This window comes from Lissotriton helveticus, chromosome 3_2 (genome assembly GCF_964261635.1).
Source record: "Lissotriton helveticus chromosome 3_2, aLisHel1.1, whole genome shotgun sequence".
In the NCBI taxonomy this organism is placed as follows: Eukaryota; Metazoa; Chordata; class Amphibia; order Caudata; family Salamandridae; genus Lissotriton; species Lissotriton helveticus.
Genome location: NC_136062.1, coordinates 212,379,344 through 212,405,929, shown reverse-complemented (window position 1 = coordinate 212,405,929; position 26,586 = coordinate 212,379,344). Strand labels below are relative to the sequence as shown.

Genomic DNA, 26,586 nt, shown 5'->3' with positions numbered 1-26,586 from the left:
GACGTCTTATGTCCAACCTTACGTCAAACCCGGCACCTTTCAGGTATAAATATACCAATGTTGCCTTAAGTAAACACACGGTGGTTTGGAGCAGAGCGGCTATCTACTTACCCGAGAGCCCAGCTGATGCGAGAGCCCACGGACGCCGCCCCTCCCTTTTGACGCACTGAGAAAGACGCTGTCTTTTTCTCCAGCCGAGAAAATCCAGCTCCGGTGTTTCCAGCCGCCCTTGCGGGTTGCTGGGATATCGAGTCCTGAGAGAGAGAGATACCAGACCTCCTGCATTCTATTACCCAGGTACGGAGCTGACTAAACCCTTAAAGAGAATTCTTGATTCAGATTCCTTGGCAAAACTAACTTAACTTAAACTGCTACTTACTTACTCCTTCCCACGTATTAGGCTTAGGCCAGGTACACCGGGGTAGGCGTAGATTAGAAGCACCAGTTGAGTACGTTAGTCAATGTATTTATGTATGTATATATTTTATCCATTTTAAAGTATCATATGGCTAAGAAACCATATCAATGCTTTTACAGTATTATTTCATAATACTCCTTTTACTGTATGCACTGTACTTTATAATAAGTATTGCAATTGTGGCAATTCATTTCTCTTGCATGAGAAAGAAGACTGCTCAATAAAACACCTTTTATTGAAAACGCCTGTCTCTCTATTTCTGTGCACTCTGGTGAAACTAAGTATGCACGATTGACTGAGTGAAATAGTTATCTATTGTTTTCACACGACTCTAGAGATACACTCTTTATTCTGAGAGAGCAAAGTTGTCATGCTATATGGTTGTCAGAAGCTAATCCCTTCTTGTCTATCCAGGGAAGTTAAACTCCTCCTTGTTTACTCGAGAAAGTTTCTAGTGACCTCTGAGCTAGCTGGCAAAACTAATTAAGTCTAATATAGTCAGTAGAGACCTAGTCGACCTCAGTCCTACGTCTACACTGCTGTTTATATTATTCCAATGCGCAGAGCCTATTGGGAATATAGGAACTACACTACAGGGCCTTGAAACTTGCCATGGATTTGTGGATTCATGTCTGAGAAACTAGCTCCAGAACTGTGGTCCCAAACCAGGATCCGTGAATCTAAGGGGCCATGTTTTTGTAGAATTTAACCATAGTTATAGTCCCTTTGTGCTCCCACCCACATGTGCCTGTTGGTCAGGGTGTGCTCATCCTGTCCCCTTTTAGGGCCCTTACTTAGTGCACAGGGACCAGCATCAGATTAAAAAATATTTCTAATTTCTATATTCACAGTGCTCCCCAACTCAGGATTCATGAACGCAGCGAATTAACAGTCCAGATATCGCTAAAATGTAACCTCTTCATGTGCAACCCGAGACATTTTTTAATGTGAATTTTTCAAAAACTGCGGTGAGTTTTTATAGCATTGGAAAACATAGTATCCTATGGAAATTAAAATGGAAACATCACTTTTGGGACCCACCTTTTCCTTTGGCACCTGCTTGACAGATCACTTACTGAAGACTGCCTCAGTTAGGAGGGAGGAGCAAAAAAGATAGAAGTGGGCTTGCTGAGCTCTAAAAAGTTGAAAGCGCTACTCACTGAGCTCAAGGAAGGTTGCTAAAACCACAACCTTTCATCTCAACCACTGTAAAAAAAAAAGTGGTCACCTCATTTCCCTTCAAAAGCTGAACCCAACCACCCCTGCTTTGGTCATACCCAAATTTGATTTTGGAAATCTCATTCTGGAAGAAGGCTCCACAAGCATCCTATGACTCACTTAAAATTACTGATGCACTTTGTGTGGCAATTCTTACCACCACCATAACCAAATGTATTCATAACTCTCCTGCATGACTCCACTGACTCCCCGTTAATACAGTAACCCATTTATAACTCTGCTCTCTTGCTTATGAAGCCATACACAATAGCATTCCTTCAGACCTGGCATATCTGCTTTACATCTTAAGTGGTCTGAGAGGATTCAGAATCCATGACACCTATTTTTCAAGTTCACAAATTCAAAAACTCCTCTGTGCTGAACCAGTCCTTTAGCATGGTGGCTAACACAGCTTGAAGCCACTGGAATTAAGGCCTCGAGCTTCCCTCACCTGATTCAAGAAGCATCTCAAAACACATCACCAATTACAATGTTTAAATAAACTCGCAACATGACATCAAACACATCCTGCCATGTTCCAATTCTTTTTTTTTTACCATTTTCAACATCTAGCTCCTGCCTTATGTATATTCAAGTGTCAAGTGAAGTCCCTAAAACCGGGTGGTCCAGTCCAAGTGCTTTATGTAACAATATTGAATATAAACATGAAAGTTAGTTTTCTGCCCTACATGAAAGTGCACAGGAGAAGCCCAGTATCAATAACCCATGGGAAGTAAATTAAACTACAGATTAACATTGCAGAAGCTACACAAAATTATTACAGGTCATTCAACCTTATGTGGACACTCTATGTAATGCATTTAAAGAAGATGGCTAAGATGCAATGTTATAAACCATGGCAGTTTGAGAAACTGAATATTAAAAGACAAGGAAGAGCTTTTAAATGTCCAAGATGTTCTACAAGTGGTTTATGGACCACATTTATAGATTATGGCAAATTATTAAGATTTATTTCCATAAGGCGGTACGTGGCATGCTGCATCACACCACAAGCTCTTGTAAGGCCTTAAGTCGTTCGAAGGAAAATCCAAAGCATATTAATGGTCAGCAACTATTTAATTGTACAGTGCTCGAGTACATTCTGCTAGGAAATAAAGAATGAACTAATGGTTTACAATTTAGGGTCCGATTCCGATCTCGGTCAGTAGGGTACCGAATCGGGTTTGACATTAGCGGATCCGATTCGGAGGCTGAAATTCCGTCCGAGTCGTACACGGGTCCGGACCGCTCCGTACGACTCAGTCACAAGCAAATCGCGGCGCGCAATGGAGACGTTTCACAACCGAGCTAGTACGATGCTTGATTTGGACAGCCGGATCGAGTTGGAGCGTCCGCCTCGCAATAGATCCCGGAGTTGGACTTCAGGGGTTGACGTCGGACCCCCTGTTACCCGCAGCCTTACGAATTTGACACATGGGGAGACCCATGGATCTCCCCAACACAGGCATGTACGGTGCAGATGGCACCGATGCGTATCCACTGTAGGGGGCGCACTTGTCCGCGACGTACCCATTCAGTCAATGGGAGCCCATGTACGCGTCGTACGACCGGCTCCCATTAACTTCTATGGGAGTCCGACGGAACCGAGTCCGACAGCATACGGCCGCATTGTACTCGCTCGGTCAGACTGCAGGAGCCCGGATTGGTCGGAAATTAACCCGGTTCTGGCTCGGTCGGAGTGCTTTCCGACCCAGATCGGAATCGGCCCCTAAGTAGTTCACTCAGTCCTACATTTAATGTTAAGGCAGATGTTCAAAAGAAAACAGTATGCTAAAAAGTGCAATTCAAGATCCATTTAGAAGACGTTCTCAATTGGGAAAATTTGGAGCAATATCTTACTACAAGTTGAATAAACAAAAAACTTTCAGTGAAATTAAAATTATATTCTTGGGTCTTTAAAAGTTGCTGAGAAGTTGCAAAATTGCAGCGTTTTATGTTAAGAGATCTAGAAGTGGGCAAACCTAATTCTGGGATGCTGGAAGTCAAAACAAATGAGTCTATTGTGTAAATGTCGGAGGAGGACAGAAGACTTTATAAAATTTGAGGAAATGTCACGGAAATACTAGTCATAAATACTAAAAACAAATAATAAAATAGCAGTTACCTGGTTTATACACTACTAGCACACCAAGATGCAAAATAGCCCACAGAAAATGGCTAAAATAGTAGTGTACAAAACTCAAGTGTACAAAAAAACGATTAAAAACATATATATATCTATATATAAAACAAAGAAGTACAGTGACAAATGATTATTGCCCATAGGAGGCAGTGGGAAGGAGAGTTTGAGGGTTTGCATTAAAGGATGTACTTGGTTCCTTTTACTAGATAGTACAATGTTGGCATACTACATTACCTGAGGACAACAACAATCTTAATAATAAAGAGTATGTAGAATTTATTTTAGCTCTATATTCATTGCTCCTTAATATTAAAGCACAGTTTATATGTTTTTAAACATGATATCCCTTTGCTCTATATTTTGTGAATTTGTGTTTGTAAACTCAAAACCTTCTAAGGTACCCCAATTTAATGGACAAAGATTTGCTTACATCACACTGTTAGATTAAGTTACATTGGTAATTTATGTGGGCCCAATATTGTTAAAGCACGATAAGATAAGAAAAAAATACCTCTGATTTTAATTAAACAAAATGAAAAAATAAAAAACATCAATGTTCAGTTCAAGCACGCTGTTCCCAAAAAGCTAAAGTGATAACTCGGAATAATGAATCTAAACACTGGACTCGTTGAGGAATATCATGATACGAATTAAATGAAAATTGAAAAAGGGCATGGAGAGAAAAAACTAGTGTGCTCAATATGTTAATTATGCATGTCTTGAGAAACAAACAATCTAACTAGCAGCACATTTGTATGATGCAGCCACTTTTGTATGATGCCGTCTGATGGTGCTGAGATGGCTGTAAGGCAAAGGTGCCTCCCTATGTGTAGTTTAGCACAAGAGGATTTTTTGGTCACATGAACACACCACCCTTTAGTAACGTAAGTGATCCTAGACAATCAGGGTTCAGTGCTTCTGAATAGTAACTGGAGGCACATTTGAGGTCCACTCAGATCATTCAGTGTATCTTTGCTGATGCATTCGACTTTGTGCTATGCTTGGGCTCCTAAGATCTGCCAATGTCATGCAAAAGAGACAGACAACACTCTGCCAAGACGTATTATTACTGGCCTACAGCGTCTTTCTAATCAGGTGGTAGAGTCCAAGCTCAACTCTGCCAAAGACTCTCTAACTTGGCCATCAGCTGCTTCTCTTAATCACACTCGGGGATCAGATGCAATATATAATTGAACTGAGACATCTTTGTAACCAGGTACTAGAATCCATAAAGAGCTCTGCCAAAGACTATGTAATTTATAGGGCCTTTCAGTCCACCCCTAGGCCAGATGTACTCCAAAGATTACCTGTAGCATCTCTTTGTAATCAGGCTCTAGAAACCATTTAGAGCTCCGCTAAAGACAATGTATTCTAAACAAATAGGGCCTTCTATTCAACCTCTGAGAGATGGCCTCCAAACTCTCTCTTACTAACCAGTTACCAGAAACCGTAAAGGGGTTTGCCAAAGACAGTCTACCCTGGACCTTACCATCTTCTGGCCACCTCTGGGAGAGATGGCATCTAAAGATGAAATGCAGAAGTTACTTCTAATCAGATACTAGACACCATAAAGAGCTCTAATCTGAACAAATAGGGCCTTTTGGTTCACCTATGGGAGAGATGAACTCACAACAATATACCTTGGCCCTTACCATCTTCTATTCCATCTCTGTGGAAAGGTGCGCATTGAAGCTGACCGGCAGCATCTCTGTCTAATCAGGTACTAGAATACGCAAAGAGTTCTGACTAAGACTATCTACTCTGACGATTACCATGTTCTATTCCACCCTTTGGAGTGATGAACTCTAAAGATGACCGGCATCATCGCTTTTTAATCAGGTACTAGCCACCATATAGAGCTCTGCTAAAGACAACGTGACCTAAACATATAGGGCCTTTTATTCCACCTCTGAGAGTGATGACCTCGAAAGCTGACCTGTGGAATCTCTTACTAATCAGGTACAAGAACCTGTAAAGGGCTTTGCCAAAGAATCTCCAACCTGAACATTAGGCATTTCTAGTCCCCCTCCCGGAACAGACGGACTTTAAAGCAGACCCGCAGCAGCGCTTTCCAGTCGGACACTAGAACGTACACATAACTCAGCCGGTACTATCCAGACCTGGAATGGTTATGCATCAGAGATGAGCAAAGCAGAGCTCTGCTTTTCGCCTCAGGATGATCCTGTGGACCTCATGCCATTCAACAACAAAGTCCACTCAACCATGTCTGCTAAAGCCCCTCAGTGATTATACAGAACTGTATATGAATTGATCCCTTCAATGGAACATCCAGAACGGCCTCCTTTCTATCACCCAGAAAGGACACCTTGGCATGGTTTCAGCTGTAGAAGAGTCACATGAAGAATTGTGGTGTGTGCAGCTCAGTATAAATCTCATGTGGAATAAAGAGGTCCTAAAGATTGACTGGCCTCTGTAAAGTCCGAATACCACTGTCTTTAGACTGCACGGTCCCAGCTCAATCATATATGTGGCAAAATATGTGGTAAATGAGGTGTGGGTACGACATGAGGTAAGGACATGTAGAGACAGCAGTGACAAAGGCAGAATTCACTTGGTTATATTTCCAGTTACCTATCTCTGCTGCATGTTCTTTCTTCTAGTGTTCCTGTGAGTTGGTAGTTTAATGGGCGCTCACATGCCCAGCTCATGAAAACAGGCTTCACATGCTCACTTGTGACTTTTTCACCAGCACTTGTAGCTCACCACGTTTCATTGTATTATTCGGGACATTTATGAATGTATTCATATTCACAGCCACCTTTTTGATGAAAGTATATAATACTTTTTTCTGGTTCTCTTGGGCGCTGTTGAGGGACCTATGATGGGCCTTACCACATATGTAATGTTGACTAGGGTAATTTTGCAATGGGCATTAAATGAAACCTAAAATATGATAATTCTTAAAATTCCTGCAGTAATTATAACTCTGCTTGTTTTCAGACGTGCTTCCATACTCCAAACAAGGGCTAGTCTTCCTTGTCTGCCAAGTGTTAGGAAGGATACCCTTACGAGAGAAAACAAGGTCACGTACAATGGTAGAAGGTGTGTTGAGTTAGTTGGAGAAATCACTCACACAATATCGACGAGCAGAATATCGAGCTACAGGAATATCGAGTCTAGAATATCGATGGACAGAATATTGACAGTACAATTGTAAGTACAAAAATATCGAAACCAAGCTATCGTTGTTTTAAATATGGTTGTAAAAAATATCGTTTTTTAAAAAATAAGTTAAAAATAATATAAAAAAATTAAATAACAAATATAATTAATCAAAAACATAGGTAAAATTATTTAAAAATGTTAAAAACTGATAAAATGAGAAATATATTATAAAAAAATTAAACATAGTTATTTTTTACTATATATTAACTTATTAATATTAATAATTGTTTTATTTAATTATCAATCAATCAATCGGGCAAATTTGTATAGCGCGCTACTCACCCAGAAGGGTCTCAAGGCGCTGAGGGGAGGGGTCTTTACTGCTCGAACAGCCAGGTTTTGAGTTGTTTCCTGAAGGAGAGATGGTCCCGGGTCAGCCGTAGGTGAGTGGGGAGGGAGTTCCATGTCTTGGCTGCCAGGTAGGAGAAGGACCTTCCTCCGATGGTGGATTTGCGGATTCGCGGGACGGAGGCGAGGGCGAGGCTGGCGGATCGGAGCTGGCGGGTGGGTGTGTAGAATGTGAGGCGGCTGTTGAGGTACTTCGGGCCTGTGTCGTGGAGAGACTTGTGTGCGTGGTTGAGGAGTCTGAACGTGATCCTCTTGTTGACGGGGAGCCAGTGAAGGTCTTTCAGGTGGGCAGAGATGTGGCTGTGACGAGGGATGTCCAGGATGAGTCGTGCTGAGGCGTTCTGAATGCGCTGGAGTATTTTCTGGAGTGTGGCTGTGGTTCAGGCGGCTGGTGACGAGGGCCTGGGTGACCGTCTTCCTTGTTTCGGTGGGGATCCATCGGAAGATCTTTCGGAGCATGCGCAGGGTGTTGAAGCAGGATGACGAGACTGCGTTCACTTGCTTGGTCATCATGAGGGAGGAGTCTAGGATGAAGCCCAGGTTGCGTGCGTGGTTCGTTGGCTTGGGTGCAGTGCCCAGGGCAGGGGGCCACCAGGAGTCATCCCAGGCAGAGGTAGATGGTCCGAGGATGAGGACTTCCATTTTGTCTGAGTTCAGTTTCAGACGGCTGATCTTCATCCATTCTGCGACGTCTTTCATTCGTTCCTGGAGGTTGGTTTTGGCGGTGGCGGGATCGTTGGTGAGGGAGAGTATCAGCTGGGTGTCGTCGGCGTATGAGATGATGTTGAGGTTGTGTTGCCGTGCGATGGCTGCGTGAGGGCTCATGTAGATGTTGAAGAGGGTGGGGCTGAGTGAGGATCCTTGCGGGACACCGCAGATGACTTCGGTGGCCGCGGATCGGAACAGGGGGAGGCGGACTCTCTGGGTTCTTCTGGCGAGGAACGAGATGATCCACTCCAGGGCCGCTCCTTGGATTCCGGTGTTGCTGATGGGGTTGTGTTAGGGTGCGGTGGCATACGGTGTCGAAGGCTGCTGAGAGGTCCAGGAGGATGAGGGCAGCCGTTTCCCCGTTGTCGAGCAGGGACCTGATGTTGTCGGTGGCTGCGATGAGGGCGGTCTCGGTGCTGTGGTTTGCTCGGAAACCGGACTGTGAGAGGTCGAGGGATCCGTTGGTCTCAAGGAAGGCGGAGAGTTGTCTGTTGATGCTCTTCTCAATGACTTTGGCTGGAAAGGGGAGGAGCGGGATGGGGCGGAAGTTCTTGAGGTCCGTGGAGTCCGCGGTGGGTTTCTTCAGGAGGGCGCTCAGCTCGGCGTGTTTCCAACTCTGCGGGAAGGTGGCGGATGCGAAGGAGCTGTTGATGATGTTCCGGAGTTGGGGTGCGATGATGGAGTCGGCTTTGTTGAAGATGTGGTGCGGGCAGGGGTCGTTAGGGGAGCCAGAGTGGATGGTGTTCATCAGGCGGGTTGTGTCTTCGGTGCTGACAGGGGTCCAGGTGCAAAGGGTGGTGGTGGGGGGCGCTGGTACGGTGGTTGGGTGCGTGGTCAGCGCACCGAAGCTGTTGTGTATGTCGGCGATCTTGCGGTGGAAGAACGAGGCGAGTGAGTCGAAGAGGTCTTGCGAGGGAGTGATATCGTTGTTGCAGGCGCTGGGGTTGGAGAGCTCTTTAACGATGCTGAAGTGTTCCTTGCTGTTGTGGGTGTTGTTGTCCAGTCGTTCCTTAAATGCTGTCTTCTTAGTGGTGCGGATCAGCTGGTGGTGTTTGCGGGTGGCGTTCTTGAGGGCTGTCATGTGTTCTGCTGTCTGGTCGTGCCGCCAGGCTTTCTCGAGGGTGCGGCAGGTTTTCTTGGAGTTTTTGAGGTCATTGGTAAACCACGAGGCTTTCCTGCTGCCGGGTCTGCTGGGAGGATTCCTCAGTGGTGCGAGTTCATCAGCGCAGTTGCTGAGCCACTGTGAGAGGTTGCGGGCAGCTTCGTTGGGGTTTGTCGTGTTGGTGGGAGGGTTCTGGCTGAGGGAGGTGGTGAGCTGGTCGACGGTGATCTTGCTCCAGCTTCTGCGGGGAACCTGTTGCGGGTGATGGTGGGTCGTGGTTCTCCTGAAGTTGAGGTGGACGCAACTGTGATCATTCCAGTGTAGTCCGGTGGAGTGGCTGAAGGAGATGTACTTGCTGGAGGAGAAGACGGGGTCAAGCGTGTGGCCGGCGTAATGGGTGGGTGTGTTCACCAGTTGCTTGAGTCCGAGGTTGGCGAGGCTGTCCAGCAGGGCAGCGGTGTTGCAGTCCTTGTCGTTCTCCAGGTGGAAGTTGAGGTCCCCTAGGAGGATGTAGTCTGTGGAGGTGAGGGCGAGTCTGTGGAGGTGAGGTGTTTCTAACATTATAAAATGTTAGAAACATAACAAAAGTTATAAATACATATACATATATATATATATCTACATAAACATGATTGACATATATATATATATGGAGCGTGAGCAAGCCTTATCGGCGAAACGCGTCGCACTTTTTCACCTGCTAAATAAACCTGCAAACGAAACCTGTGTGTCCTGGCCTGCTTCGTAAATCTTCGAGGTATTTGGAGGGGGATATATATATATATATATATATATAAATTATATATATATTCACTGAAAAAAACATAGGTTTCTGGAGTTATATAGTTAGGAATTAGCTTTTACAAAACCTTTGAAATTCACTCAAAAAACTATAAGTTTTAGTGGTGTTATAGTTAGCTGGACATTTTACTCATACAAAACCATTGAAATTGCTCCTATATAGTTAGTTGTACTAACTATATTTCGCGCACCCGCATTCCACTGTTGATAATGTCACATATTAGATCATTCATGACATGGTCAGTGACATCACTGATGACATCTCAAATGACATCACTGATGACATCATCAACGTGACAATCACATACACCTTTTCATACACTATTACAATTTTTCATCACTCTTTGTAAAATACAGAGTATCATATTTAAATCCATTGTCACAGCAATACAAGTATCTAAAAATCCACTCAGTGATTCATAGATGTATACACACATCTAATCACTTACCTATGGATTCACTCATACATGCTGTCAATGAACAATAGAACACTATCAAAAATACTTATACATCTATATCTCAATATCTCAAATGACATCACTGATGACATCACTGATGACATCTCAAATGACATCACTGATGACATCGATGACATCTCAAATTTGTCACTGATGACATCACTGATCACATCTCATTTGACATCATTGATCACATCACTGATGACATCATTCATGTGCTAATACGATGAACCTCTTCAGACTCTAATATAACCTTAGATACACTCAGTGTATACAGACACTCACACACTGTCACTCATCCATGGAGTTACTCACACACCTAGTCAGTCATGCAAAGAATCAATCTCACCTTCATTTCCTCAACTATACAGTTATACACACCTTACTTATTCAAACATATACTAACACATATTTACTCTCTTATACAATCCCTGATACAAGTTCACAATGATCCATACAGCCACTCACACATTCACTCGCTCTCATGCACAGTTATTTATATATGCCAACTCTCACATGTACTGTGTTTTACATATGTACTTACTATGACATGTAGCATTGAGATAATCGTTCACTCATCAATACACTCATGCACACAGTCAACCGCCCATGTAGCTGTTTCCACATGCACTCTTGAACTCATACACCTAGTGAATCAACTGCTCACACATCTATGCACAGAGTCACACACCTCCCAGCCACCCACACACATACTCAACTCAATTTCCCATACAAATACTTGGGCAACCAATCAATAACACATATAGCCTCTCGTATAGCTAATGATCAACACATGCAGCAGTTTACACCACAACAGACATACTGATGCACACATTCAGACAGTTTAGTCACTAACCCATGCATTTAGTACGACACATTTATTCACTCACTCATACAGTCAGTCACGCACCTACTAAATCCTTCATCCAGACACTTATACATCCACTCATTCTTCAATATGTAAAACATATTTAAACTTTACAGAAACACACAGTCACTGGATGATGTCATCAGTGATGTCATCAGTGATGTCATCAGTGATGTCATCAGTGATGTCATTTGAGATGTCATCAGTGATGTCATCAGTGATGTCACTGACCATGTCATGAATGATGTAATATGTGACATCATCAGCAGTGGATTGCGGGTGCGCGAAATATATAGTTAGTGCAACTAACTATATATGGGAATTTTATTGGTTTTGTATGATTAAAATATTCACCTAACTATATATGGTCTCAAACCTATGGTTTTTTCATTGAATTTTCAAGGTTTTGTAAATGCAAATACCTAACTATATATGGTCTCAAACCTATGGTTTTTTCTGTGAATATATATATTACCTACTGGCGGTCGCCAGTAGGTATATATAGTTAGGATTTTTTCTCTATGGGTTTTTTGAAAATTCTATGTCTAATAACTTTGGCGTTTGTGGACGGAATTGGCTGAAATTTTCAGGAAAATGGCACATTTTGTTTCTGAGCAGCCCTTGAAAATTTGGGGGGGGTTCGTCAAGGGGGGGGCGAGAAAAAAGGGGGGTCCCAAAACGTGTTTTTCCCATGTTAATTTCCATAGGGCGGTTGGCCTCACTTTTAGCCCGAACGGCTGAATGGATTTGCACGAAACTTGGCAAAATTGTAGGGACTGGTAGCCCGATGTGCCTTTTGTAGGTCTCAATATATGTGCTCCAGTGGATTTTGAGAAATTAACGTTTAAAAAAAGATATATATCTGTAACAGCGGACCGGGCAGCGCTCTGGTTCGCGGACTTTTCGCGCAACGGAGCTTTGTGAAGCGAAGCTGATTGGTTCTCCGGCGTCTGTCAACATTCCAAACAGTCCGTAGCGGCCGCCATCTTGTCTCTCGGTAGGATCGAGAGACAAGAGGAGGTCAAAACAAAGGGGGAAATAACTATAAGGGGGCATAGTAGATCCTCGCTGACCCCCTAGGTTTGATGTGGAGGTTTTAAAAGGGCCCCGCGGGGCAAAAAAAAAAAATAATAATAATAATCGAACGGCTGAATGGATTTGCACGAAACTTGGCAAAATTGTAGGGACTGGTAGCCCGATGTGCCTTTGCTAGGTCTCAATATATGTGCTTCAGTGGATTTTGAGAAATTAACGTTCAAAAAAAGATATATATCTGTAACAGCGCACCGCTTCGCGTACTTTTCGCGTTACGGAGCTTTGCGAAGCGAAGCTGATTGGCTCTCCGGTGTCTGTAAACATTCCAAACAGTACGTAGCGGCCGCCATCTTGTCTCTCGGTAGGATCGAGAGACAAGAGGAGGCCAAAGCGAAGGGGCAAATGACCATAAGGGGGCATAGTAGATCCTCGCTGACCCCCTAGGTTTGATGTGGAGGTTTTAAAAGGGCCCCGCGGGGCAAAAAAAAAAAATAATAATAATAATCGAACGGCTGAATGGATTTGCACGAAACTTGGTAAAATATTAGGGACTGGTAGCCCGATGTGCCTTTGCTATGTCTCAATATATGTGCTTCAGTGCATTTTGAGAAATTAACGTTCAAAAACAAGATATATATCTGTAACAGCGCTCCGCTTCGCGGAGATAAAATTATATCTGTATTACCTAGCTGTTGCTAACACCAGTTAGCAACGGCTAGTAGGAGATAGCGACCATCTTGGGTCCCACTTTGCATGTGAGTGATATTTATCACTAATGACATGCAAAGTGGGCATGCCAAGATGTTAGCGACTGGAAACAGTCGCTAACATCGCTATCTCCTATTATCAACTTTTGGAAATATTCGAGATAAGCGCGAATATCTCCAAAAAGTAACAGCTGCCCTGAGCAGTTCTTAGCCATGTTATCCAATGGGAGGTGGATAACATGGCTAAGAGCATTAGCTCGGTAATGCATGAATATCGCGGAGTTTTCAGCGATATTAATGCATTGCGCTCGTTTTTTATCGTATTTGCGATAAACCTTGATAATAGCAAGGTTTATCTGCGATAATTTCTGACGGTAAAAAAATCTTTGCAATGCATCGTTAGGGATAAATATCGCTTAACTTTGGTAATATGCCCCAACGTCTGTTAACGTTCGATTCGAAGGAAATCAGGAATTGTTGAAAAACATTGTGTGCGCCATCTTGTCTTTTTTCAAATGCCACACTTTTGTCGTGCACGGCAGCCATTTTAGATGCCTTGACCAGACCCACTCTGTGCACGCTGTCGATCCTTAGCATGGCTCCCCACCCTCGCAAGCATCTCACCCAGGCAGTGGTCACCCCCGCTCTCTGTCTTATGCATGGGTAATAAACCTCCCCCCATCTGCGCTGCTCTTCCCTGAGAATCACACCCTGTGCCCGCCCGACACCTCCCTTTCGCCCTATTCACTACCGCACCCTCTGACACTCCTTTTCCTCTGTGTCCAATTGTCCAGGCCGGTCCTAGGCTATCAGCTAGCCCTGCAGATGTAGTTTATGGCCACAGCTGTAAAGAATCACCCCTCTTCAAAGGAGTTATAGTAGATCAAGGCCCACACTCGATGAGATCCGTCACAGCAGAAGCGTTGCTATTATCTGAAAACCATCCTGTATTGTGATTGGGGAGGGGACCGAGCGTGAAGCGGAAGATTCCAGGGATGACTCTTTGTACATCAAAGTTTTTACAATTATGTGTCACATTAAAAATATATAGCACTCCGACAAAGTAGTAAGATTATAAAACTTTAATAATTTATAAATATATACAAGAAAACAAAAATAGTAATAACATATAAACATTTTTAGAGAAAAACAACGAAGTAGCGGTCGGCTGTGCGAATAGTCCCAACGCAGCACAACGTCCAGATTTCCGGCGTGGGGCGTCGCGGGGGGTGGGTCATCAGTAGCAAACTGTTGTGCGAATAGTTCCAAGGCAGCAGAACGCGCCGAAATCTAGATGACACGAAAGTGATGTCTAGTAAGTTGCCACCCAGCAAATAACGGCGTGGGGCGTCGCGGGGGGTGGGTCATCAGTAGCAAACTGTTGTGCGAATAGTTCCAAGGCAGCAGAACGATGGCACCAAGGTGATGTCCAGTAAGTTGCCGCACTGGTTTTGGTATCCTACAATGCTGCTCCGAATAACGGCGTGGAGCGCCCCGGGGGAGGCGGCGTGAACGGGCCTCTCCAGGTGGAGTCTCATCTGTTTTAGTGGGGCGCCCCTTTACCGTTTCAGTTGCCATTCCGTCCGCTTTTGGTCCACTGTGTCAAAATCCGCCATTCAGCTGAGTTGCACCCACTCTTGCGGTGCAGCGATAGGCGGCTGCCACAGGAGTCTCAAAATGGCGGCAGGCTCTTTCCTTTTTGGGCGTGGTCCACTGAAATGGCCCTGGGACACCTTGGAAATCGGACGCTTGTCTGCTAGGTCTTGGACCCCATTCTCGAAAGCGTCCCCTCCGCCTTGAGAATTCATCAAAAGTTTTGGGGGCCCCGACTCCTGCAGGCTTCTGGTGGGGAGCGGCTGCCATGATTGCTCGCGGAATGACCACGACGGAGCTACGAGATGGTGGTGCTCTCATGCTGACGCCAGTTTAGTCTGAAACATCCAGAAACAAGGTGGGGCTTTCATCGTTTGGGGGAAAAAAAAAGTTTTCATCCAATGAAAAGTGTTGTTTTTAGGTCATATGATCAAGCCTTCCATCATTCGGAAACCAAAAGTAAAATGAACCAATGAAAAGTTTTATAAACAAGTCACATGACCTGTTATGCGGCATAGGGTATAAAATGCGGAGAAAATACGTTGGCACGTGAGGCGGCGTCAGTAGCGGACCGATGTGCGAATAGGCCGAAGGCAATACAACGCGCCAAGATCCGGATGGCACCGAGGTGGTGTCATAGTTGAGAGTTCTGAGCAGCGGTTGTAACACTGTCTGAAGCTTATTTGCAGCTGCTGCAGCTTCACTACGCGCCAAGATCCGGATGGCACCGAGGTGGTGTGTAGCAAGTTGCCGCACTGGTGTGGCCATCCTACAATGCTGAAAGTCGGCGTGGGGCGCCCCGTTGGCCTGTGAGTTTGCGTCAGTAGCGGACCGATGTGCGAATAGGCCGAAGGCAGCACAACGCGCCAAGATCCGGATGGCACCGAGGTGGTGTCTAGTAAGTTGTCGCACTTCTGTGGCCATCCTACAATGTTGAAAGTCGGCGTGGGGCGCCCCGTTGGCCTGTGAGATGGCGTCAGTAGCGGACCGATGTGCGAATAGGCCGAAGGCAGCACAACAATATTTTCTGACTGACACCACAAGGCGCTGAGATGCCAAGATCCGGATGGCACCGAGGTGATGTCTAAGTTGCGGACTGATGTGCGAATGGGGCCAAAGGCAGCGTAACAATATTTTTTGTATGGAAGATACCACTAGGCGTTGAGATGCCAAGATTCGGATGGCACTGAGGTGATGTCTAGCAAGTTGGTGTGGTCATCCTACAATGCTGAAACTCGGCGTGGGTCGCCCCATTAGCCTGTGAGATGGCGTCAGTAGCGGACCGATGTGCGAATAGGCCGAAGGCAGCACAACGCGCCAAGATCCGGATGTCACCGTGGTGGTTTCATAGTTGAGAGGCACTTCATCTGCAGTGGGGCGCCGAGATCCGGATGGCACCGAGGTGATGTCTAGCAAGTTGCTGTACTGGTGTGGTCATCCTACAATGCTGAAACTCGGCGTGGGTCGCCCCATTAGCCTGTGAGATGGCGTCAGTAGCGGACCGATGTGCGAATAGGCCGAAGGCAGCACAACGCGCCAAGATCCGGATGTCACCGTGGTGGTTTCATAGTTGAGAGGCACTTCATCTGCAGTGGGGCGCCGAGATCCGGATGGCACCGAGGTGATGTCTAGCAAGTTGCTGTACTGGTGTGGTCATCCTACAATGCTGAAACTCGGCGTGGGTCGCCCCATTAGCCTGTGAGATGGCGTCAGTAGCGGACCGATGTGCGAATAGGCCGAAGGCAGCACAACGCGCCAAGATCCGGATGTCACCGTGGTGTTTTCATAGTTGAGAGGCACTTCATCTGCAGTGGGGCGCCGAGATCCGGATGGCACCGAGGTGATGTCTAGCAAGTTGCTGTACTTGTGTGGTCATCCTACAATGCTGAAACTCGGCGTGGGTCGCCCCATTAGCCTGTGAGATGGCTGTTCTTTGGATTTGGGCCTGGTCCACCAAAATGGCCCTGGGACACCTTAGAACTCGGACGCTCGATTTTTTTTTCCTTTCCTGTACATGCAAAAAAAGGTAAATGCCCGGTACGTTACACGCTTCATCTGCCACGATGAACTCTCCAGAGGAACCGAAAAAAAATATAGTTGTGGTAACTATACCATGCATCGTCATATGGAGAGGTGGCACCAATTAATTATAGTGCTGCATAAAAGAGAGATTTGGAGGAGAACCCCTGACCTGCTAGTACATTCATCAAAGAAGTGGCACTGAGAGCTTCAGAGGCAAGGGAAACGATCCCAAATATTTAGAAGAACTTTGGAAAGATTAAAATGACATGTTTAGATTGTGGCAAATTAATTTCATGTGGACAGATGAGTGTTACTCTAATAAATACAGCATATGAACATCATCATAGTCGATGGTTGGTAGAGACATTTTGACTATATCCTGGACCTGCCCGTCCTCGCCCAAAATGGCGCCGGAATAAATGGGACTCGTAACTCCTTGTTGTGTACTGGTTGCAGAACCTTGAAATCACGAGATACGTATGCAGTTTTGAAGCACATGGCGGGCGGGGACGAGAATTGATTGAATATTTCGACATCCCTATTGATATTAAGTTCTGATGCGTTATTGATTACTGTACTGTTGAAAGTTCGAATTAACGTCACCCATGGTACTTGCCCGCAAATGTATATCTAGATAATTTTATTGTAACTGGCCCTGTCGTATTTTAATTATAAAATGTACGTCCACCGATTCCGTAACTGTTAGACACCTTAGTTCTTGCAACCTAATGGCCCGCCCGTTACGTTCCTCTACAGTGTAAATGTCTATTCATCATATACGATTACAGTTTGCTCTGTGGCAGGCCCACGTGGTTATAGGCTCGTATTTGTATAATGAAATTTTCACAATAAAGGTTTTTAAAAGAAAACATGGTAGTAGTATATACATTGGTAAAGTTTTTAATAATAGTGACTGTTTTAGAATCATTAAAAGGCAAGTGAAATAAAGCAGACCAATTACATGAAGGGTAAAAGGTATAATACGAAGGAACGCAGTAAAGATAAATGGTCAAGGGCTGTTGTGTTTTCTATTCCTGCAACATAAAGTGATCGATAAGAATCTCATATTCAGGCGTATCGGCGACTAAGACAGCAGGTCGACCCTCTTTTGCTCAACGGCTCCGTCATGGGACGAAGAAACGCTCTTTTTCTCGAAAAAAGAATATATTTTACTTGCAGGACAGTTGTAAAATTTCCGGGAAAGTACATTAGCCTGGAACATTATAACATATATTTAAGAAAAAATAATGTTCGGAAGTAATGAAAAGCGTAATTTTTAGGTCATATGACCAAGCCTTTCATCATTACAATAAGAAAAGTAAAATGAACCAATGAAAAGTTTTATTAACAAGTCACATGACTTGTTATGCTTACGTTACGCGCTGCGCGCCCCGGATGACTTCCGGATGCGCTAACGCGGCGCGTCATATGACGCATTACGCGACAACGCAGGTACAGAATATAGTCAAAATGTCTCCACCAACCAGCGGTCGGAACACAACCCCTTTCAGCAGGCTAAATAGTTCTGTTAAATGACAACAGAAGGGACAGGCAACAAGAACCATCAGTCAAAGAGGGGAGAGCTAGTTCTTCTCTACCGGGTTACATTGGGGCGCTACCGGAACTGATCGAATTGGTAGTCTACAGTGTTTCTGGATGTTTCAGACTGAAGCTGGGGTTAGCATGAGAGCAGCACCATTTCGTAGCTCCGTCGTGGTCATTCCGCAACCAATCATGGCAGCCGTTCTTTATCGTTATTTTGGGCGGGGTGGGTGGCGGAGCCGAGCTGTTTTGCAGCCATCATTGTGTGGAGTTCAGTTCATCTCACTAGTTTTGTATTTGTCATGAGGGGTTGTTCCTAATGTTTCTATTTTAGCGAGGTCAAAAAGAGATCCCATTAGTGGCCTACTGATTTTGCTCGATTCCTTTTCTTTTTTTTTTACACGATTTTTCGTTATCTGCAAAGACTAAACAGAGTATTGCGACTCTGTGTTTGTTTGTAAATAGAGAATGAACCAAAGAGAACTAATTCTAAAACAGTAAATACTTGGATAACAATCAATCAAATGGAGAGAGAAGCAGGCACGACGGATTACAATGGGGGCAAAGACCTGCGTTAACTACCTTTCACTATCTGCAAAGAGAGAGTACTCCTAATAGAAATGAGGGGGGGGGGGGCACCATTCAAAGCAGATCAGTGTGCATAAACACGAAAATGTTTTCACTTACCACGTACTTGACATTCGACAGCTTATGATATTTGCTATTAAAAAACCATTGAAATTCACTGAAAAAACCATAGGTTATAGACCATATATAGTTAGGAATTAGCATTTACAAAACCTTGAAAATTCACTGAAAAAACCATAGGTTATAGACCATATATAGTTAGGAATTAGCATTTAAAAAACCTTATTTTACTCACACAAAACCATTGAAATTCCATATATAGTTAGTTGCACTAACTATATATCGCGCACCTGCAATCCACTGCTGATCATGTCACATATTACATCATTCATGACATGGTCAGTGACATCACTGATGACATCACTGATGACATCTCAAATGACATCACTGATGACATCACTGATGACATCTCAAATGACATCACTGATGAGATCACTGATGACATCTGATTTGACATCAATGACCACATCACTGATGATATCATTCATGTGACAATACAATGCATCTCCTCACATTTTAATATAACCTCTGTTTCACCCAGTGTTAAATACAGAGTATAATTTTTGAAACCATTGACACACCAATACTAGTTACTACATACGTACTCACTGATTCCTACGTCTACACACACATTCACTCATTCACCCATACAATCATTCATACATACAATCACTCATCTTTACAACACTATCATATGCACTCATACACCTATACAGACACTCACACTCTGCCACTCATCCATGGAGTTACTCACACACCTAGTCAGTCCTGTAAAGAATCAATCACACTTCCATTTTTTTTGTCTATACAGTTAAACATAGAGCACCTTACATTTTCAAACATATACTAACACATACTTACTTTCTTATACAATCATTGATACAAGTACACATTGATCTGCACAGAGTCACACACCTCCCAGCCAGCCACACACACACTCAGTCTCCCATACAAATACTTAGACAATCAATCAATAACCCATATAGTTAATCATATAGCTACTGATCAACACATGCAGCAGTTTACAGAACAACAGACATAATGATGCACAAATTAAGACAGTTTAGTCACTAACCCATGCACTCAGTGAGACACATTTAATCACTCACTCATACATTCAGTCATGCACCTACTAAATCCTTCGTCCAGACACTTATACATCTACTCATTCTTCAATATGTAAAACATATTTAAACTTTACAGAAACACACAGTCACTGGATGATGTCATCAGTGATCTCATCAGTGATGTCATTTGAGATGTCATCAGTGATGTCATCAGTGATGTCATTTGAGATGTCATCAGTGATGTCATCAGTGATGTCACTGACCATGTCATGAATGATGTAATATGTGACATGATCAGCAGTGGATTGCAGGTGCGCGATATATAGTTAGTGCAACTAACTATATATGGAATTTCAATGGTTTTGTGTGAGTAAAATAAGGTTTTTTAAATGCTAATTCCTAACTATATATGGTCTATAACCTATGGTTTTTTCAGTGAATTTTCAAGGTTTTGTAAATGCTAATTCCTAACTATATATGGTCTATAACCTATGGTTTTTTCAGTGAATATATATATATATATATATATATATATATATATATATATATATATATATATATATATATATATATATATATATATATATATATATATATATATATATATATATATATATATATAAAATTTCTATGGCAAAATGAAACCCTTCATTTTGTTCCTTTTCAAAATAAATGTATTAAGTGTTAACACTTTATTCCAATCAAGATGACTTCAGGTGTGCCATACTTTTGTCATAAGTAAGACTGTTAGCGCTCTAGTTGTTCTTTAGAACACTCTGGGACATTCTGTCATTGGGCTATAGTTGGGCTACATCTGGCTGATATTTGGGCTACATTTGTTTTTTTTTGTCTCTGGTGGCCATCTTTGGGCTACATTGGGCTACATTGGGCTACATTGGGCTACATTTGGGCTACATTTGGGCTCTTTTGTCTCTGGTGGCCATCTTGGGAGACTGCATATCAGAATTTTTTTAATGAAATATAAGAGGATTTGAGAAGTCACTCAAAATGTGCCCTAATTTTTCTTTCTTCAGCACTAATCATAATTTCTATGGCAAAATGAACCCCCTCATTTTGTTCCTTTGCAAATTAAATGTTTTAAGTGTTAACACTTTATTCCAATCAAGATGACTTCAGGTGTGCCATACTTTTGTCATAAGTAAGACTGTTAGCGCTCTAGTTGTTCTTTAGAACACTCTGGGACATTCTGTCATTGGGCTATAGTTGGGCAACATCTGGCTGATATTTGGGCTACATTTGTTTTTTTTTGTCTCTGGTGGCCATCTTTGGGCTACATTGGGCTACATTGGGCTACATTTGGGCTCTAACATATATATAGCCCAATGTAGCCCAATATATATTTTTTCAAAGTTAATTTTCGTAAAAACCACTGTAGCACATATCTTGAGACATAGCAAAGGCACATCGGGCTACCAGTTCCTACAATTTTGCCAAGTTTGGTGAAAATCCATTCAGCCGTTCGGGCTAAAAGTGAGGCACCCCGCCCTATGGAAATTTACATGGGGAAAACACGTTTTGGGACCCCCCCTTTTTTCTCGGCCCCCGCTTGACGAATCCCCCCCCAAACTTTCAGGGAAGGACCGGAGAGTAAATGTGCCATTTTCAGGAAAATTTCAGCCAATTCCGTCCATCAACGCCAAAGTTATTCAACATAGAATTTTGAAAAATCCCATAGGAAAAAATCCTAACTATATAATACATTAAAATAATATTTATTTTTAAAATATATTGGACATTACATTAACTATAAAAGTAGGGAAAAGTTAGATAGCGTACGGGATAAAATTACTATTCCCACAACAGAAAATGCAACAGAAGGGAATGTGTTGAAAAAGTGTTGGATAGCGGGTGGAAAAAATTACTATTCCCACTCCAACAAGTGTAACAGTAGCTAACAGTAGGGAAAGTGTTGGATAGCGGGGGTTACATTTACTATTCCCACTCCAGTGAGTGCAACAGTAGGGTAAGTATTGAATGGCGGGTGGGTAAAAATTACTATTCCTACTCCAAAGAGTGTAACAGTAGGGAAATTGTTGGATAGCGGGTATGTAGAAATTACTATTCCCACATCAGCGAGTACAACAGTAGGGAAAGTGTTGGATAGCAGGTGGGGTAAGTGTTGGATAGTGGGAGGGTAAAAATTGATATGCCCATTCCAGTGAGGGCAACAGTAGGAAAAGTTTTGGATAGTGGATATACATGTTAAACTTGTGGTCAAGAACATGGGCCCCACTGTGGGGAAATATTAACACTGCAACTGTTATGGCATTCAGCTCACCTGGGAGCGCATGCAAAAGCGGAATTTGAAGGTTGGGTGTAACTTGTACTTGCCAGTTTCCCCCTATGAGGAAGGAGCAGCCACTCGGAAAGAGTGAGGGAAAGGAAAGAGTTGAAATTGGCAGCGCTGGTTTGAATAAAAAATTATGTTCAATCGCCTTTGGTGGAGTGGCATCCTTGAATCACAGGGCACCTTCGGGAATATATATATATATATGTATGTATGTATGTATGTATATATATATATATATATATATATATATATATATATATATATATATATATATAAATATATATATATATATATATATATATATATATATATATATATATATATATATATATATATATTCACTGAAAAAACATAGGTTTCAGGCCTTATATAGAGGTGTTATAGTTAGCTGGACATTTCACTCATACAAAACCATTGAAATCGCTCCTATATAGTTAGTTGTACTAACTATATTTCGCGCACCCGCAATCCACTGCTGATGATGTCACATATTACATCATTCATGACAAGGTCAGTGACATCACTGATGACATCTCAAATGACATCACTGATGGGGGGGGCCTAGGGGGTCAGGGTGCTTCTACCCTGCCCCCTTTGCGTGTTTTGCACCTTTGTTTCACTGCTTTCTAGTGCCTTGGTTCTACCGAGGCACAAGATGGCTGCCAACACTTCCTGGTTTGGAGTGTTGACAGACAGTGGCAGCCAATCAGCATGCAGCTCATACTCGGGAAGGTACAGAGTACAGTAAGCTTACCGTGCACTCACGGTGTGCCACCCATAGATATATAATTTGGGAAAATTCAATTTTCTCAACAACTACTGGAGCGATTTTCACCAAATATAAAAAAGGCACTACTACATACCAGTCCCTACCATTTTGCCAAGTTTGGTGTAATTCCATTCAGCCGTTCGGGCTGTAGCCGTGTCTAAAGGTCCTATGAAAAATTGCATTGGGCTACATTTCACATTGAATTTTTGGACAAAACCTACTGGAGGGATTTTCACCAAACATAGCAAAGTCACATCTCCATACCAGTCCCTACCATTTTTCCAAGTTTGGTGTAATTCCATTCAGCCGTTCAGGCTGTAGCCGTGTCTAAAGTTTCCTATGGAAATTAACATGGGAAAAACACGTTTTGGGACCCCCCTTTTTTCTCGGCCCCCGCTTGACGAATCCCCCCGAAACTTTCAGGGAAGGAGCGGAGCGGAGCGAGGCAATTTTAAGGAAAATTACACACAGATTCCTCAATCGGCGCCAAAGTTATTGCCAATAGAATGTTGGGGATTTCCTATGGTAACTAGGTCCTAACTATATATACGTACTGGCGACCGCCAGTAGGTAATATCTGACAGACAAATTTGCATAACAACATAAACCAACATATGAGGCATTCCAACGGTCTACCAACATGTAAAAAAATCACATATATCATTCCAAATTCTTTCTCCTTCTTCTTCATCGGCTAAGCACATCTTTATAGGCGTGAAAGGGAAAAGCACATTATCTAAAGAATTAAAATGTAGATCAGAGTCATGGATTCAGCCAAGCCTCAATGCTGACTGTACCTAGTAATAATATATATAATACACACCTGGAGTCCACCAGGTAAATTGTTTCTCATTCACAAGTTTTTTTTGATGGGCATACATTTCAGGTATTTGCCAATACTAGGATGGGCACAAATGTTGGACACATAGAAGCTGAAGGAAAATGGCAGATGCTCCTAGAAGCTATTGGGTAGAGGGGAATATAGCAGACCCATGTCCAAAATGCAATTACCTTGGGGCAGAGTGAAGTTAAACCTCTTCCTTTCGAAGGCGTAGATGTCATCGAGGTCCTTCTGCTCTATGGCCTCCGTTGTCCCTGTGCTGGTGTAAAGCATGTCTCCATCATTGACCCGGAGCTGCACCCCGGCTCCAGAGCCCTCCAACAGGGGATTCTCCACCGTCAGCCGCAGCATGTAGCACCCCAGTTGATTAAACTGCACGTTCACCACTTCAAACTCGAAATCCAGCACCTTTTCCTCCAACTTTAGCCGGGTCCTCTGCATGGGTGGAGCTGGCGCGGGGGCCCCAGTCCTCGCCGCCATGACTTAGTCTACACCGGACCTTGTTTACTTGGCACCCACAAGCGGGCAGAGGCTTCAGCGACAAATCTCTGCCTGGAGTGTAAGGTACAGGCTTTACTTCTGCAGTCTCTTCAGCTAGGAGTGCTAGCCACGGATTCTTTCACTGACCACAGTCCCTACTATCAGCACGGCTAGCTCCAGCATCCTAGGTAGCCTTCATTCTCCACTTCTAGCGCTGAAAATCAGCTAGCTCTGGTCACCTCCTCAACTGGCCACACACTCCTTCCCAGCTAGCCCCAAGCAAATGCAGCCCTAGCACCAGCCCCTTCAGCTAGCCACAGCCTTCTTGCTGGTAGTGTTAGCCACAAACTCCTTCAGTTCCAAGCCAGCCTCCCCTGTATTTCTCTGCGAGGCCCAGACACCTCTACCAGCTACGATGCTTTTAGCCAACAGGGCGGCCTCAAACTCCCAAGGGGGATGCAGCCTGCCCTTGCAGCACAGCTAGCCCCGGCCTCAACAGCGGGTCACAGCCTCCTGGGCTCGGTCTCCTTCACTAGTATTCCCCGCCCCGGAGCACTATGTTGGCCATGTCCTCTCCTCAGCCAGTTAAAGCTTCTTTCAATGACAGTCACAGTCCCCTCCTCAGGTCACAGCCGCTTCCGGCAGGGGTGCTAGCCTCCTCCGCAGGTGTTTGTGCCAAGGGCATCCGGGTAAGTGTGGACGCAGCTCGAGGGCGGCCGGTGGCTGTGATTCCTGGTGAACCCTGAGAGAAAGGTCTCGTGCCCGACTAGACTGCCAGGCGCACCGGGACGCTGCAGACGGCGCGGAGACAGTTGTAACCCCCTGGAGCGGGCCGAGGAGCCGGTTGTGCAGGGACAGCCCGGCCTCGTCGCTCTCCTCCCCTTCACACCCTGCTCGGGGAGGGGCAGGACTGCCATTCTCACCTGGCAGCAGTTTGTTTGGGGAAACCAGGTAACAGGCTGTGCGAGTACCGAGAGCCCATCATCAGCAGGCCCGTCAGAAGAGCAAACAAGGAGGGCGTGGGGCGCGCGACCAGGTACACACAAACAACCGTGACACAAACACCAGGCGGGACACAGGTATGACGCTCACACAGGAACGGGTCACCACTGTTACCACGCTCGGCGAGGGATATTCAGTTAGGACTCTACTACTCAGCAAACGCGCTGCTCGTGGAAACGCGCAGAGTTTACAGCACTGAAACACATTTGCACACGTTTGAGTTTTGGAGAACACACAGTGCAAATGAAGACACACACCGAGGTCAACGGACCCTCGCCTCTAATACCCACCCCACTTGTGTTTTTCTACAATCATGTACAGCTTTTCATTGAGAAACTGTCCTCTTCCCAGCTTTGAAAAAGTATGAATGCATGAAGCATGCGCGGGAAAACGCACAAGTAATCATGGTCGCGCGTGGCCAGCTACTCGGGGCAACAAGCGAGGATATGCTCATTAACAATGACCCTTCTTTATCACAGTTCTTAAACCAGAAAGATGAGTCCAGCCCTTAAAAAGACGCCGCGGCCTAAACCTCCTTTTATTTGGCAGAAATGAAGTTTCAGCCCCAAGATGCCTGTAAGAGCTTTCTATGTCTAATGTGTGTTTGCTGGTCCCTTTCTACATTCAGTGGCCTAGCATTGCATGGTCAGGCCTGGGCCTCCAAAATGACTATTAGAAAGAATTTGGATCCTGCACATTAGGTTAATTCCAAATCATATTTGAGTCAGAGGAGCATGGGAGACATAGAGGAGAGATGATATCCTCAGGGCTCCTTTCCCTTGAGGTGGGACAGCACATGAACAAGCAGGGTCATCAAAGGAGGTGGGGTGTGGCACCCCCACGGATAAACATCCTCCTTCTCCATCAGTTGCGCCAGTAGCTGTTTCAGCACTAACACTGCAGGAGATAGCTCAGGGTCATTAGCCTCTGTAATGTCTTAAAATGTCACTAAAGGAGACCAAAAGTATAGACCCTATAATCAGGAAGGAATGTAGGTATTAGCTAGAACGTCATCAGGAGTGCTAGGTATGCGCATTCTTCACGCAGGCATGTTGGCAAGGAACACATTTACAAGAGCCAGGAAGGATGAACATGAGTGTTGCAGAATCTGCTGTTTTTTGTCATCCATACCTTGGATCCATGGACCCATGTACCCATTGGACCCATGCCTGTGACTACACGACTCCATGGTGGAGCGGAAAAGCCCTGCAAGGAAAAGCAATCCGTTTTCCCTATCAGACTATGTCCAGGTATTCCGATAACCTTGTCACTTAGCAAGAAACTGGTTTATGGCATTTGCAGATGCCTTTCCATCAAAT

The 26,586-nt window shown here is 44.1% G+C and overlaps 1 protein-coding gene across 1 annotated transcript in view; it reads right to left on the bottom strand.

The window, feature by feature from the left end:
* The window catches only part of CCDC33 (coiled-coil domain containing 33), a 1,331,950-nt gene extending 1,307,272 nt beyond the window's left edge, over positions 1-24,678 (bottom strand). Inside the window, exon 1 of the mRNA XM_078684539.1 lies at positions 23,956-24,678. Within this exon, the coding sequence (XP_078540665.1) occupies positions 23,956-24,265 (310 nt within the window). The 5' untranslated portion in view covers positions 24,266-24,678. The remainder of the gene's footprint in view (positions 1-23,955) is intronic.
* Positions 24,679-26,586: the final 1,908 nt, after the last annotated feature.